This window comes from Prunus mume, linkage group LG5, assembly GCF_029339155.1.
Source record: "Prunus mume cultivar Tortuosa linkage group LG5, ASM2933915v1, whole genome shotgun sequence".
Taxonomy (NCBI): domain Eukaryota; kingdom Viridiplantae; phylum Streptophyta; class Magnoliopsida; order Rosales; family Rosaceae; genus Prunus; species Prunus mume.
The window spans coordinates 23,973,110-23,988,477 of NC_142702.1; the positions used below are offsets into that span (position 1 = coordinate 23,973,110).

Consider the following 15,368-nt stretch of genomic DNA (forward strand, 5'->3'; position numbering starts at 1 on the left):
TATATCAAGTCATCTTCCAAGTATCTCTGATTAGTGTAGTGAAATCAGCCATGCACCCACTCTTTGAAAATGGAAAAGTTTCTGCGCCATAGCTTTGAATTGCACCTCAAGTGTACATAGGTCATGAGCTTTTGTTTCAGAAGTCAGAAGTTTGAATAATTGAGCAAACTTTTAGTCTTGATAGGAGTCTTCCAAACTTTTAATTGAAAATGTGTCAGTACTAAAAGTAGATATTCAAATTCGTAAACTTAATTAGAAGGAGATGGGAAAAGTGTTAATTTGAATAATTGAGCAAGCCTCTGCCTTTTCTCATTGAAAAGCTACATCCCAAGTGTTGACTCAAGTTTTAATCTTGTATGACATGATACGCGCGCGTTTGAGTTATAATGAAATATCAATAGACAAAAAGCTAGTTGATAATATAACATTACCTTTTAAACTCATGTTATAATATTGTGTGACATGATATACATTTGAGTCATAATGAAATATCAGTAGATAAAGAGCCAGTTGATAGTATAATATTACTTTTTAAACTCAGGTTATAATCTTGTATGACATGATATATGTGTTTGAGTCATGAAGAAATATCAGTAAACAAAGAGTTAGTCGATAGTATCACATTACCTTTTAAACTAGTCTCATCTCAACCCATGCCGGCTCAATTAATATTACATGCCCTCAGTTAGAAGCTTATTTGCCCCCACCTTGAATTTTTCACCCACTTGGTTTTGTTTCCCTTAATTGGATTCATCGGCTCTGTCACAGCTTATGATTAGTTGAGATGGACAGAAGAAGAAATCTTGACTCCTTCAACTTTGTTTACTACATATAATGTGTTAGCTGGGGTGTTGACAATCTAAGTTAATCGGCTCAAACTAATTAATTCAATCCAATCCAATTCAATTCAAATTATTTCAACAAATTGTATTCGACTTCTTAATTCAAAAATCCTTTGTGGTGACCGTGCATTTATCTCTATATTAACCCTTTTATGAGTATTTAGTCATTGTGTTTAATTATTGAATACAATTATCGCTAATTTTCAAAACGAAAAAAAAAAACCATATGTCCAGTCAGCCAGCCAACTTTCCTATGAAAACCCAATCTAACTCCATTTGAGGTTTCTTACTTTTTGTTATACTCTAGGTTTACAAGCATTTGACACTACGTAATCTAAATCATTTAACAAAATTATGTTTAATGTTCAACAGCAATTTGCTCTTGAATATTAATGTCACATATAATTATTATGTATATTAAAATTTGTTACTGGATTTAATTTGATGACAACAAATTTCTTTGTTTCAGTATTTGTGTCTTCGTTAGATAAACTGAATCATCCATTCGAAATTGCAAATCTTCGAACCAATCAACATTTGAATTGGACTGGATTTTGTCAAACCCACAAAATTTGAACCCAGGAACACTTTCCCTGATCTTATGACGTGGCGTATCACTGACCAATCAGAAACCTGGATAGCTTTTTACCCTTGTGCAAATGCAAGGGCGAAACCCCTATATATACACAACCATGGGCACACAAGTTCCATGCATCTAGCAGTCACGGAAATACTCCACAGCAAGACGTCAGTGTGTATATATAAGTACCCCTAACAACAAACCCTTCCTCACCTACTCTTCTCATCTCTGTCTCTCTGTCTCTCACTCTCTCTCTCTCTCTCTCTCTCTCTCTCCTTTTTAGTTTTATGAATAGATCTTGAGCTTTCTTCTCTTCCTCTTCTTCTTTTTGTTCTATACACAATTTGTATCTGATTATTTCATTCCTGCAACTTTTGCTTGTTCTTCTTCAATTTTTTCAATGCGTAATGATTCGTATCTCATCCACCGGATTTCGAATCGGGAGTGCTACAGTTTTTATTGGTTTTTTAAGCTGATGATATATTATTAAGTATTTAACCCACATGTAATCTGGTCGATCAGTCTTTTTATTTTTCTCAGCCTGCAGTACTATCAGCCTACTGACCCACAAGTACCCTGACACCCAGTGACCATGAATATTATTACAGAAGGCAAAAGTAGTTGGCCTGTGTGTTGTTAGCTTTGTGCTGCTTTCTTTTTCATGGCATAATTAAAAATCCAATTTTTTTCAAAAGGATGTGTTTTTTTTTATAAAAAATTTCTCAGTCTTTGGTAAACGTATATACTATTAGGGTTCCCTCAGGTCATTGGATTCGGAGCTGCCCTTTTATACAAGTCTTAGGACTATTTGTTAGATGCCAGTTGCCACCTCAGCCAGATGCGAACATACACAAGAAACCTCAGTATATTAATTGTTCCTTTTCTTTTTCAAATTATCTTAATTTTCTTTCTTTCTTTGGTTCTCTTTCTTCTCGATCGCCCGCAGATGAGACTGTACAGAGTACAACAAATTGATTCAGTCATTGTTTGCGGGTGCAGCATCACCAAGATTCACAACTGATCAAGGGCACAGTGACATCATGATGTTATGATTTTATTATGACTATGTGTCTCCTAAGTTTGAGAATCTTGATGATGCTGCATCAGCAATAGACGACTATACCCCGGGAAAGCTGCAAATAATCGATTTTTCGGCATCTCCAGATCAACAAGGTGAACTCCTTCCCATCATCATGAGCCACTATGCTGTGATTATTAATATTCATCATCCTTGTTTTTATGCATAATTTGGTTGTTAATTTTTTCTTTATTTGAACAATTGAGGGTTTTCCTTCTTGGGACCAAAGAACTGGTCATGAAAAAGGAAGAAAAGGTTACCGAAAGGGGCAGAAGAAAGGAGAGTGGGACTGCACTCTTATATGTTATGCTTACCTTTGGATTTTATTATGTTTAGGGTTTTTGAATGTAGAGATCTAATGGGTAAGTGAAGTTTAGGGTTTTGTTTGTCATGGAAAGAAGAATTTCTGGGTGATTGAACTGCACTTGCTATTTTAGGGATAATTTCTTGGTGTGAGTTTCTGGATCTATAAAAATTTGGAGTTTCTTTACTACTTGAAATTGAACCAGAATATATGTGGTTGGTTCTATGAGTTGTGCTTCAATCATTCTGGTTTTTCTTTACTCTAAACATCTATTTCTGGGCTTGATATAGTTCAATCGAATTTTAAGCTAAGCGATTAGTGTTGCAGAAGTGTACTATCAACTACATCCAAATAGAAAAGGGAAAAGAAGAGAAAAGGCATGTATACTCCTTAATCTTTTCCTCCAATGTATAAGGAATCGGTTGTTTTGACTTCCATTCTCTCTAGAAATATAGTGGATATGTTGGATTGATCATGGACATGAGTGAATACCTTAATTTAGAACTGTTTTTAGGCCTATTTCACTACTGAGATCACCTTCTTCATTCTTAATCCCACACCGATATTCTTCTGAGACCTAGTTGATCAGTTAATACATTATAATTAACATCAAATTATGATGAGAATTAAGGACTTGCTACATGTACTTATGCAGTGGAAAGTAAATTAACTTGTGAATATGTGAGATATATAATTAAGTTTAAGGATAGACAGCAGTTCATAATTCCTTTACATGTTAAAGCCGGTCGATGCCATGCATGCGCATATATGTTTCTGTATTAATAATATCTGAACTTCATTGCAGTGAGGTGCGTGCTTAATTAAGCTTCTATCAACCTGATTAGTTTGGAGGGTGCTTGGTTAACTTCCATTAACAAGCTGTATTAGTTTGGAGGGAGCCATTTTCTTAAGTATCTAATTAGTAAAAAACCATGACAAAAAACCTCGCTCTGATACCATGCTTGAGAAACTTTCAATGTATTGTATGACTATGCCGAAGTCTCAAACCTAGTGAGATAAGGATTTTCAATTACAAACAATTACAGAGAATTTCCTAGAATATCTACAACTCAAGTTAACAGTTTGAAGCATATGTTGATTTTTCTTCTGCAGTTAGGTGAATATTAGACCTAAGAGAGCACCCAAGCATGGCTAAAGTTACTGTAGAAATTGAACTGGGGAATATTGTAGCAAACTTATGAAGAAGAATCTTAAGCCATGTCATGTGGGGGCATTGGTGACAAGAGCTGTTATGTCAAGTGAAAAGAAGGGAGAAGAATAATTCATACATCTGAAGGTCCACAAGTTTGTAGAGTGAGAGGGATAGAAGAAAATAATAGTAATGAGTATGATGAGGTCAGAGCTAGCAGATCAACCCAACTGCAAAAACTGCTGGGATGCGTATGCAAATAATGCATGTAAAAAAAATTAAAGTCTCTGGTTTCTTGATTGATAACTATTCTTGTACACTAATATGTGGCTAGAACCTTGTCGTACAATTCATCTAACTTTTTATACAGTTATTAGTTGAATGTTCCAATCAATCTTGGCATTGTACAGTTCTTGATTTTGTTTCAGGGACCTTTTTTATTCTTATTGTATGGTTCATATATTGTGGTTCACGTAAATTACATATACATATCAATGTCGAAAAACAAATTAATTTATTTTATAATATATTTATATTTACAGTTTGACAACATAATATATCTTATCATGCCCAAAAAGCAGAATTAATTTGTTTCCGGATATCATGCTTATAATGACGACCTACCTTGTAAGCTAAAGTTTAGGAAAGCACAATCATTAAAGCTATCCTGAGCACCAAAGCTAACTTAAGGAATCTTATGTATATATAATACCAAGAGGTGAATCCAACGTTTAAGTTATTGTGATAAGATTGCAAGTAAGTTGTCTTTAACTTTCTTTTGGTTAATTAGTCACGGCCATATGCTTGCATGTGTGCCCTAGCCAATTCATTATACAAGTCAAATATTTTCAACCCCCATTCTTTTTTATCAATAATGGAAATCCTTACAATTGATCATGACATTTTCATGTCTCTTAACTATATTTTTTGTGGTTTTCCGATTGATTATTATCAATGTATATACATGACTCATCTCATACTCGATCTTTACCACTTGAGCTAAGGTCTTGGTAAAATTATTGAAGGAAAAGTTCCTTTTTTAAAGGGTGCTCGGTAACAGATCAAGTGGAGAAGAGGTGGGCCTGTAACTCAGAGAATTAGAGTACGTGGCTACGAATCATGGTGTAGGACTATAAAACGGTTACAAAGTAATATTAATAAAACGAGTGTTATTACATTGGTGGACTGTAACATCACCTAGATGGTCATACCAAAAATTTATAGCTATTGTGATGAGTGGTTGCTTCTTGCCATAGCCGTTCTGACAATTAACCAAAAAAAATATAGCTAGGTTCACTACTGAAGAAAGGAAGTACTGCCTATATAATGGTCAGACGACGGACAAAGTAGCAAATTAATTTGAACCTACCGTAAATGAACAAAGCAGATCATAATAGTACTGGACTATACAAATAGCAGTATATATACTTAGACATTGATATCTACAAACCGCAGATGAACAGAAAACATTTGAATTCTGTGGTACAATACCAATGTGGTTTCAAAAAGTTCTGGCTCTTTGTGGACCAAATGCTAGCTAGCTCTAGCAATATGATTTCTGTACGTTTTGGAGGGAAACGGTTTAAGAATTGTGCATGAAGCTGCGTCCACCAATAATGATGTGAGAGAGGAATAGTACCGTGGACCTGTATAAAAATTATTTCAATTGATATTTGAATTCACAGAACCATTTTCATCCATTATATTGTATAGAAAATAAAGCCATCACGATACTGTCTTAATTAGTCCTTCCAAAGCTTTTCTTAATTTGTCTCATTTTATTATGATATACTTACAAATGCTTTTACTGTCCCACGTAATAGCAAACTTTGTATTTCAACAAGAATCAAGTGCAATTAATAATTTCGATTCACAGTCCGAAAATATAAACATGAGTGTCTTATGTTGTTAAACAGTGTGAAATATAACATAACTTCAAGGACCTTTGGGCACATCTATGGGACTGGTGCGCATATTTATACCATTTCGTTGGTTCTTAAGTCTTGCCATGCGTTGTATTGATCAACAGTTGTCACCCTAGCATTGTACAGTGGCACTGAAGACGCTAGCTATCATGCAAGCTGGGTTTTGGGGTCCGCATATACAAATTAAAGATTCAGATGGATCATATATCAATGGTCCCCATATATACATACATGTATACATGTCATGTGTTTTAGAGGGCATAGTACCATATATTGATGCTCGAGGCCGACAATGGTGTGGTGTATTCCCACTTCCCACAATTCCAACCTAAAAGTATGCAAAATCGTAGACGTGGCATTTTGAATGATATTCATGTTTGTGTGATCAGATAAATCCGTTGCCGTTGGCACTTGTACTGTTTTCTTGCGGACCACAAGTGTAGTTTGTGGGTAATGACAATTGCCAGAGAGAAAAGTTATTCAACCATATTTGATGGCTCTGCTTTTGAGTTTTGGCCGGTTTGAAGCTAGCTCAAGATCGAAGCCAAGTGATTGTGCCTTAGTTTGATGTATGCTAGCTTTTTAAAGTACTTTTCCATTATGGAACAGCTGGTTACATATATTTATGGCGTTTACACGATAATAATGTCCGAACGTTCGCATAGAACAAAATCATATATATACACAGAGATTCCATGAAGGATTCTTCAAATAAGTTTATTTGAGGGACACTCTTGTAAAGCCTACTTCGTATTGTATTTTATTAATCCAAATTTCTATTTTATAGATATTCATTCAAATATCATCTATACAAAAAATCACTTGAATCCGATGTCATTTGACCACTCAATTTGGATGTTGAAATGGTTTTTGATTTGTCTAGTTTTTTGCAAGGATGATGTATGAATGTAGACTTAAAAAATAAATGGTTTGAATCGTTGAAAATAAATTCGTAAGGGACCCTAGAAGGTGTCCCTCAAATAAAATTATTTGAGAGATCCGTCAATAGAAGGGGACTTATATATATATATATATGCATATATTATTTTTGGCCCATGATGTGTTTGGATAATACTTCATCTAAAAACTTATATATATGGTCTTAATTTGTAGGTTAGTTAATTATAATTTCCCAAAACTTATCTGATTTGCCTAAACTCAGTTGGGATGCGACTAGATATTTCACAAGACCCCCTAGCCCCAATTGTCCTAGGCTGACCTTCCCAAGTTCCAACCCTATTCAACTAGTTAATTAAGCTAGCCCAAGTTCCAAGCCCTCTGAAAATCAGGAAAAGAAGAGGAAATTAAGGGCATAAACAATAGGGTTAATTATTGCCAACTGCATGGTGTCTAACGATTAGTAATTAACTTACTCGTTTGATGTTTTTATTTTTTTTTAAATGCAAGCGATAGTATAAACTACAAAGGCAAGGGGGGTTTCTCACACAGACACGATCAAAGTATCATGGAGGTTTCTCACTACCTTGTTGGCATTAGTTTGATGCTTTAATGGAATATAAAAGGCTAATGAAACTCAAACATAATCCTAATCTCTATACAATACATCGGCACCACAAATGACATATCGCAAGAGGGCTAGCAATTTGCTGTCGTACAATAGTTAACAGCTAGGGTTAGGCACCACAAATGACATATCGCAAGAGGGCTAGCAAATTGCTGTCGTATAATAGTTAACAGCTAGGGTTCGATTTTCCTAGACAATAATGTTTAAGTGCATATAAGATTTTCTCAACCCTGTAAGATTTCCTTAGCCAATAATGCAAGAACCTTTTGTCTGCGCTTTAATGTTGTGGCGTGAAGATTATTACATGTACGAGCCTGACTAGCTTCAGCCCCAGTTGAGGATCGAGATCAAATTCGATCAGGACACCAGAAATGGTAGGCCTTGATTGAAACATCAGTGACAGAGGTGGGAGCTTTGGGGACCGCTCTACTTCTCCAAAATCTTGCAGGCTAGCTGGGGTTCTACTACTGACTTACCTAACCTGAGTAAATTTCTTTCTTCACCCACCTCCCCACAAAAAGCAAACTTTCCTAGGTCGGCCACTGCACAATGCATGCATTTAATTAAGGTTAGGATTCATGGGAAACTTTGAAACTAAATAATTGAGATCATAACTTCATGGATTTTAAGGCACCACAAACAAAACAAGTTGATATTATTATCTCTCAAAACAAAAAGATAAAGTGATATTACAGATGAGTGAGAAATGAGAATGGTCTTTGATGTTGCTTTCCCGAAGAGAGGCTATAATGAGGAGTTTAGAGTGAGGAGGCTATTTGAGGAGGTCAATCTCACCATCAACAAATGTAAAGAAATCATGAGACTTAAACATTTCAAATGTTTTGATGGTGAGATTGACCTCCTCAAATAGCCGCCTCACTTTAAACTTCTCATTGTAACATCTCTCGTTGTTTTCCACGAGTCATTTCATGGTGTGGGTGCCATATATAAACTATAGATGTAGACCTTCATATTAGCCATATGATTAATCTAAATAGTAACTTCACTTAAGTTTAATGAAATGATCATGTGGTTAATATAAAAATTTACATGAAGAGTCCATATATGACACTCTCAATATAGAATTTCGCTGCTTTCCACTCCATTTGTCTATTGTTCTCATGGGCTATGTTAAGGTATGTCCAAAGACAAAGGTACTTTCATGCTTGTTGGGCCAAAAGGCAAAGTGTCTTCAATCGTTGTTATTGAAGAAGATGGGTTCATAGATGTCTAAAGATATCCATTTGTTACTTGGGTTTGAGACTGATTTAGGCCCAAATTCTGACATATATTTACGTCAAATAAATAAGTCCTTATTTATTTTTATTTGTGTATTTTTTGCCTTTATGATACCATAATCAACAAAAAAATTATGAAAGCAGGGTGTGATTAAATTATTTTTTACGCCTAGAATAGAAGAGAAACCAAAAAGAAAAAAAAAAAAAAAGCGCTGACCTTTTTCTTGGATTTAGAATTCCCGGGAAATAGACTTCCCAGAAAAAAATTGGGAAACTTTCCTGTTCTTCCATTCCTCAAAACCCACGATGAAGTGCGAAAGATTCCTTTCAATTCCAATCTTTATGGTGTTTCTGTTAATTGGTGTTGTGTGTTACGTCACGCTTTTCATCTTCATCGAAGATTGGGTTGGGTTGAAGAGCTCTGCTGGTTCTTTGAACGCTCTGATTTTCATTTCCTTGGCCTCTCTCTGCCTCTTCTCTTTCTTTTGTTGTGTTCTCATTGACCCAGGTTATGTTCCAGCTTCCTATGTCCCTGATATTGAAGACAGTGAGTCATCTGATCAAGAACTCAAGAAAAATGTAAGCTTTTACAGGCATAGATTTGGGCGTGGTCTGTTTGGTTGATGAGAAAATTGAGCTAAACGAAAGAAAAAAAAGATTAAATTTTTAATTCAAATGCTTTCTGTTTGGCTGGTGATTAGAATATAAGTTTTGACTGGTACATTAATGGGTTGATGAGAATGTATCTAATTTTTAATTCTAATGCTTTCTGTTAATAGCTATTGTCACTCCATTGTGTCTTAGATCTGCTTCTTGTGTGATTTATGGAATTTACACCAAAAGGTTTAAGGTAGTGAGAATTATATGAGTTATATATTTGTCACTGGCTGATATGGCATAAACAAATTAATTAACATGCATGCTTAGTGCGTGAGAAAATATGAGAACTGGACCACTAAGTTGCATTGTTTGTTGAAGGAGATCTTTTCATATGTGAGTTAGTACTGTGTTACCTATTTCATTAAAGGTGGATATTTGTTAGTGTAGTAGAGAGTGATAAAAAAATGTTAACAATTAGGCCACCGCTGAGATGAAAGTTTATACAATTACAACCTTAGGAGCATGGACATGGGACATAGGTGACATAAGATACAAGTGAAGGAAAATCTTGACAGCAGCTAATAGGGGTTTTATTTTTGGTAATGGCTAGGGATTATGCACTGCGTACCAAATAATTATGATTTGAAGCTCTTAAGGGGGAAAAGAGAGGGGAGGAGAGGGGGAAGAGAGAGAAGGCTGAATGTTGTTTTGATGCTATGATTGGCATCGCTGATAACTGTCAGGATTTCGCTTGAGGTTTTACATGCTGCTTGTTTAAGGTTTTATGTCATAAAGATGAGTCAACATGATCAGGAACTCCCCATTTCTTACTCCTCAAAGACCATAATTGCATGAAAAAACTTCTAGAATTATGGATTAAAATGGTGCATTTACAGCTAATTAACAGTGGAATGATTTGTCTACCTCATAGTATAAATCTTACAGTCTGTTTAAAAGCGTATCACACTTTTTCATTATATCCAGTACTTTATGCATTAGGATACCCTGTTGTGTATCTAGACACGCATTTGTAATACTGATTTCTTCTCTTTGTAGCTAATTTTAAAACGTTGGATTCTTGATTTCTGACAGGGCATATCATCCAGGCGCTGTGACAAGTGTTCTACATACAAACCTCCCAGGGCTCATCATTGCCGGGTCTGCAGAAGGTGTGTTTTAAGGATGGTAGGTTGCATTACATTCTTATCACCATATCATCTTATTCATGATTTTTCTGTACATGGATTAGAGTTTTTATTTCTTTCATGCCAAAATTGGATGCAGGATCATCACTGTCTGTGGATCAATAACTGTGTTGGTTATTGGAACTACAAGGCCTTTGTTATGCTTGTCTTGTATGCAACACTAGGATGCTTGTATTCTACAGTGAGTTTATCTGGTTCTTCCTTTTACATGCTTTGATAATAAGCAGCCTCATATTCTGACAGAAGCTTTTGACATGTTTAGGTTATGATTATATATTGTGCATCTCATAAGGACTTGGAATACAGTGGCAGTGGTGGCCTCAAGGTTTTTTATGTGAGTTAGTACTCTTTTTTTTTTCTCTCTTTTGTGCTAAGGATGTGAGTACATAATCATCTATTCTGTTTTTTTGTTTTAAAGTAATTTCCTAAGTTACTCAAGTTAGAGCAGGAATCTAGTTAACCCTCTTCTATTTTGATGGACTCTTAAATGAGTTAGAGGCAGAAATAATCCTGTCTACTACAATGGATGTCTTATAGCTCATATTGTAATTTTCAACGGTGTCAAGCATTGGTAGAGTGCGCAAAAATATGGAGAACTGGTTGCTAATAGTCACATAAATGGGTTCTTCTGCATGTTCCTCTTTTCAGCTGTTGAATACGGGTTTCATATATATATATATATATATATATATATGTATTCATAACTCTCTATTTGGTTCTTGGATCTCTTTGCAAATTAAACCACTTAAACCCTTTGTTGCCTCACCAATCATCTTAACTGGTTTTTTAGGTTTTGTCTGGACTAATGATGGCTTCCTTGAGCATAATGCTTGGAACTCTTTTGGGCTGGCATGTCTACCTCATCATCCACAATATGACGACTATAGAGGTAAACTGTGACTTTTCGTAACTGGAAGCGGAACTTTTTATTTTTATTTTTTGGGAATCATTGATACAGAACTTGACATGGATCTTTTACCAGTATTATGAAGGAATTCGGGCATCATGGTTGGCTAGGAAATCTGGGCAGAGCTACAGACATCCATACAATCTTAGTTTCTACAAAAACATTATTTCGGTCTCTCTCTCTCTCCCCCTCTCCCCCTCTCTGTGTGTGTATCTTGTATGTTCTTATATAAGTTATGTCTGATATATGTTGAAAAGGTTAACATTGCAAGTCATCTGCCTTTTTGATCAGGTCTTGGGTCCAAACGTGCTGAAATGGTTATGGCCCACAGCAGTAAGCCATCTAAAAGATGGACTTATCTTCCCTACTCCGCGTGATAATTCATGAGTCTTCTGCCTCTGCTCAAATTCAGATTTGGTGGCCTAAGTCCTTGTTTGTCAGCACACAAAGAATGTGAAGCATGTTCACTATAGTCATCTCCTAATCTGAAAAGAAGCTAGCAAAAAAGCAACAGAGGGGAAGAAGCTACATATCTTGTTGATAAACGCAGGGCAGGTTATCAGCTTCATTACGAGCCTAAGAAAGTGCCAAGACTTACACAATAGGATATGTTGAAAGCAGGTAGAACGAGCTTCCTTTTTCACATGCTGGAGATCAACAAGTCTTTTTTTGGCAACAGTAGTTTGGATATATGAAGTGTACATCAGATATTTTATACGATAAACCTTTGAGATATTTTATGCCGGAGGACAATGCAACCCACTTGATTAAACCTAGCCCCAAACTGAGGGATGTTGGAATAGAAACAGTGTGTGTAACTTCATGTAAGGTTAGCATTTTTGTTTACACTCTTGATAAAGAGCTTACATTGTGCCATGTTCGCTTAAATGACCAGTAAAATGTTTATTTATACTATTTGCCTCTCCACAAAAGAAAAAAACTATATTTGTGACGCCTGCTGGTTTCGTTTTAATTATATTATCAAGAAATAAGGATTGCTTAATGCTACGGTCGGTTGCACAGGTCATTCCTGGCCATTAATGTGTTGATGCATGTAGCGGCCACAACGCATCAACGATCTGATTTCTTCCACACGTGCCTGCCTAGCTAATGCTAGCTAAATCCTTGCTTTAAAACTTCGACTCAACTCAATTGTAAATGATGATATTTAAAAAGTGATTAAGGCAAAGAATAGAACACGAAAATACAACCTAAAAGATTTGGTGTAACATTAACGATCATATGTGTAGGGAGAGAGAGACTATTGAGAAAATTGCAGGCACTAGGAATCATTGATGACGTCGCATGGAGAAATTTCTGTACGTACCCGGTACACCAGCTGGCTATTCTTCATTTTGCTCCCAAAAACAGGTTTTTCTTGATTATTTTGGCTGGCCTTGGATCAATAAACCAGTCAGATCTCTTCACAGCTAACCCAAATTCCAGAATTGGTAATTAAGAGAAATAGACAAAACCAAGAGACCATATTCTATGGTTTGAAAAACTTGAATAAAATAAATGGTTGTTGGGATGGGACAGTGTAAATGTAAATAATGCATGGTGTTTGATAGGTTTATGTTGTACAAACAAAATAGTTATATATATATATATATATATATATATATATATATGATAGAGCCTGTCAAGATCGTGCATCCTGACGTGGTTTGATAACCATGCTACCCATCTGCCAGTTGCATTATATTGAGGGGAAGCAGCTAGGGGAGATTGATATATATAGATGTTGCGAAATATTTAACTTAAAACTTCTTTCAATAAAATAAATTAAGTGTCATTAGACTAAATGATTATGTGTCGAGCGAGGGCGGAATCAGAAATTTTTCAATGGGTGGGCTAATTATAGTTGTTTAGCTTAAAATCTAAGGACCAATTTTTGTTTGGATACGTACTGTTTCTATAGTTTTTCTAGAAATATATTAAAGTACATATTGGGATAAAATAGTAAAAGGTTGAGAGTTAAAATCATGAGTGTTTATTAAGAGATTATTTTATTAATTGAGCAAACAAATTAAATATGATTATATGCATACTAAAATTGAGTAGACAATGAATTACAAAATTACATTTGAGTGGGCTACTAAGTGTTCATGGGATGAATAACATTAAAATATATGTAATATATTTTAATTTTATAAAAAGGCTACCTGGGCTAGAGCCCATGGTAGCCCTCTACCTAGTTCCGCCCATGGTGTCGAGTGAGGTGTTTTATTCCTTCGTCTTTAAGGTGAAAAAAATTATATAGAGATATTTTGCTAACTTGAACGGACTCGATATATATCCAACTCATGATCAGAAGGAATTCGAGTTAATCTCCAGCTTATTCAATCCAACCAAAATCGAAGTTAAGCCTCAGAAAACATCTTTATTATAATCATAATCTCATTTACTTGACCACAGGTAGGGACAAACACATAAAGAAATATGCATAATTGGCACCCAACTCGACTAACATGTGGCTTTTTTCTGGGGCTAAAGATAATTTATTTTAGCATTAAGAAATATGATATATTAGACAGCCGTATAACACCGTCCTTAATTCACAATTGAAAATCGAAAGACACAAGCGCATTCAGATATTTCTATCTGGATCTAGATTTTTATTATTATTATTTTTAAAAAGAACAGTTTATACTAGCAGATACGATAATATACTAAATTTACACATATTACACGGAATGCTAGGACTCGAATTCCTAAATAACTATACTAGTGAGTCATTTGCTTAAATTTTGGTTATTAATATATTAGCAATGCTTAACAAACAATGAGAATTCATTATCAATTGAATTATTACTATTAATTAGTGACACTAAACAAATTAGAAAATATGGTGAAAAAATAAAAAACCAACCCTCCAAACCAAAATCGCTTTCAATGGAAACCGATGTACCCAACAGGCTTGGTCAACTTTCTTATAATATTATATCTGGAAATTTAACTTTCGTAATAGAATGAAAAAAATCCAATAATGCATGATTGAGATATTTCATGATTTTGGTCATTAAAATTTATCATGGACGGACAGATCTTATCCATACCTTGTTAATATGATATGATATGTACCAAGATGCCTCTTTAATAAGATGTGCATCAACTCGAGAAGCAAATTGTCTTCATTCATTCTCGTCATGTCTCTTTAATTTTTCATCAAGACGAAAATTAAAATTACAAAAAGGATCTCTTATGAATCCCTAAAAACGTACATCAAAACTTAATTTTACAAACAACATTAAAAGGAAAATTAGTAAACCAAATATGCGGCCGAGCATACTTATGTCCAACATTTGCCAAGGCATCACCATTGCTCATTTTACTTTTCATGAAAATTTTCCTTTTTTTTTCCTTATTTTTTATGATCGGGATTTTTTCGTTTTTGGATAAAAATAAAATTTATGTTGTAATTAGGTTGAGGGAGACTCATGGCACGTAATTGAAGGTAACGTAACTGTCATGAATAGGCTGCCTACGCAACTAGACAACCAAGTCGTAATATATCCATAAAATTGTAACATGGATTTTTGTCATCATCTTGAAGGGTAGATCTTGTCTGGTCTGTTCTGCTTGTTTGCACCAAGGAAATTGTACATGCCACCGCGAGACCTAATTATTTAATTTGGTGTCAATCACATCTAAAAGCAAACCTAGATCCATGTGGATGAGTTCTATACTTAACCCTAAACCTAATCCATACAGTCCGATGTAATGCGTCATTTTATTTGACATTGTCAATAAATATAAAGAATGTTTTTGTAAAAATACTAAGTTATTTTATCATTAAAAAATAATAGGATATGTAGGAGTCACTTCAGTATCAGACATAAATTTGATCCTATTACAGAAAAAATAAAAAATAAAAGACTTGATGCCTTTCTATTAAACAAAATAAATAAATGAGGCCACAGTATGTAAACAATGATATGATGAACTTGGACTGCAGAGTTGAACTGGTACATTACATAATCCTCAATCTCATTCTTATTACTTAAATAAAAA

At 34.8% G+C, this 15,368-nt stretch overlaps 1 protein-coding gene and 1 long non-coding RNA gene across 2 annotated transcripts; both read left to right on the forward strand.

Moving 5' to 3' along the window:
• The first annotated feature begins 1,575 nt into the window (after positions 1-1,575).
• On the forward strand, positions 1,576-4,363 carry LOC148917385 (uncharacterized). Its single transcript, XR_016126661.1, has 2 exons — positions 1,576-2,595; positions 3,918-4,363. It is a non-coding gene; the product is annotated as an uncharacterized LOC148917385 (long non-coding RNA).
• Positions 4,364-8,790: 4,427 nt separating this feature from the next.
• Positions 8,791-12,269, forward strand: LOC103332337 (DHHC-type zinc finger family protein). Its single transcript, XM_008235062.2, has 7 exons — positions 8,791-9,221; positions 10,335-10,427; positions 10,527-10,628; positions 10,710-10,781; positions 11,238-11,336; positions 11,430-11,525; positions 11,646-12,269. The coding sequence occupies exons 1-7, from the start codon at positions 8,949-8,951 to the stop codon at positions 11,739-11,741; spliced, it is 831 nt and encodes a 276-aa protein (XP_008233284.1). The 5' UTR covers positions 8,791-8,948; the 3' UTR covers positions 11,742-12,269.
• The last annotated feature ends 3,099 nt before the right edge of the window (positions 12,270-15,368 follow it).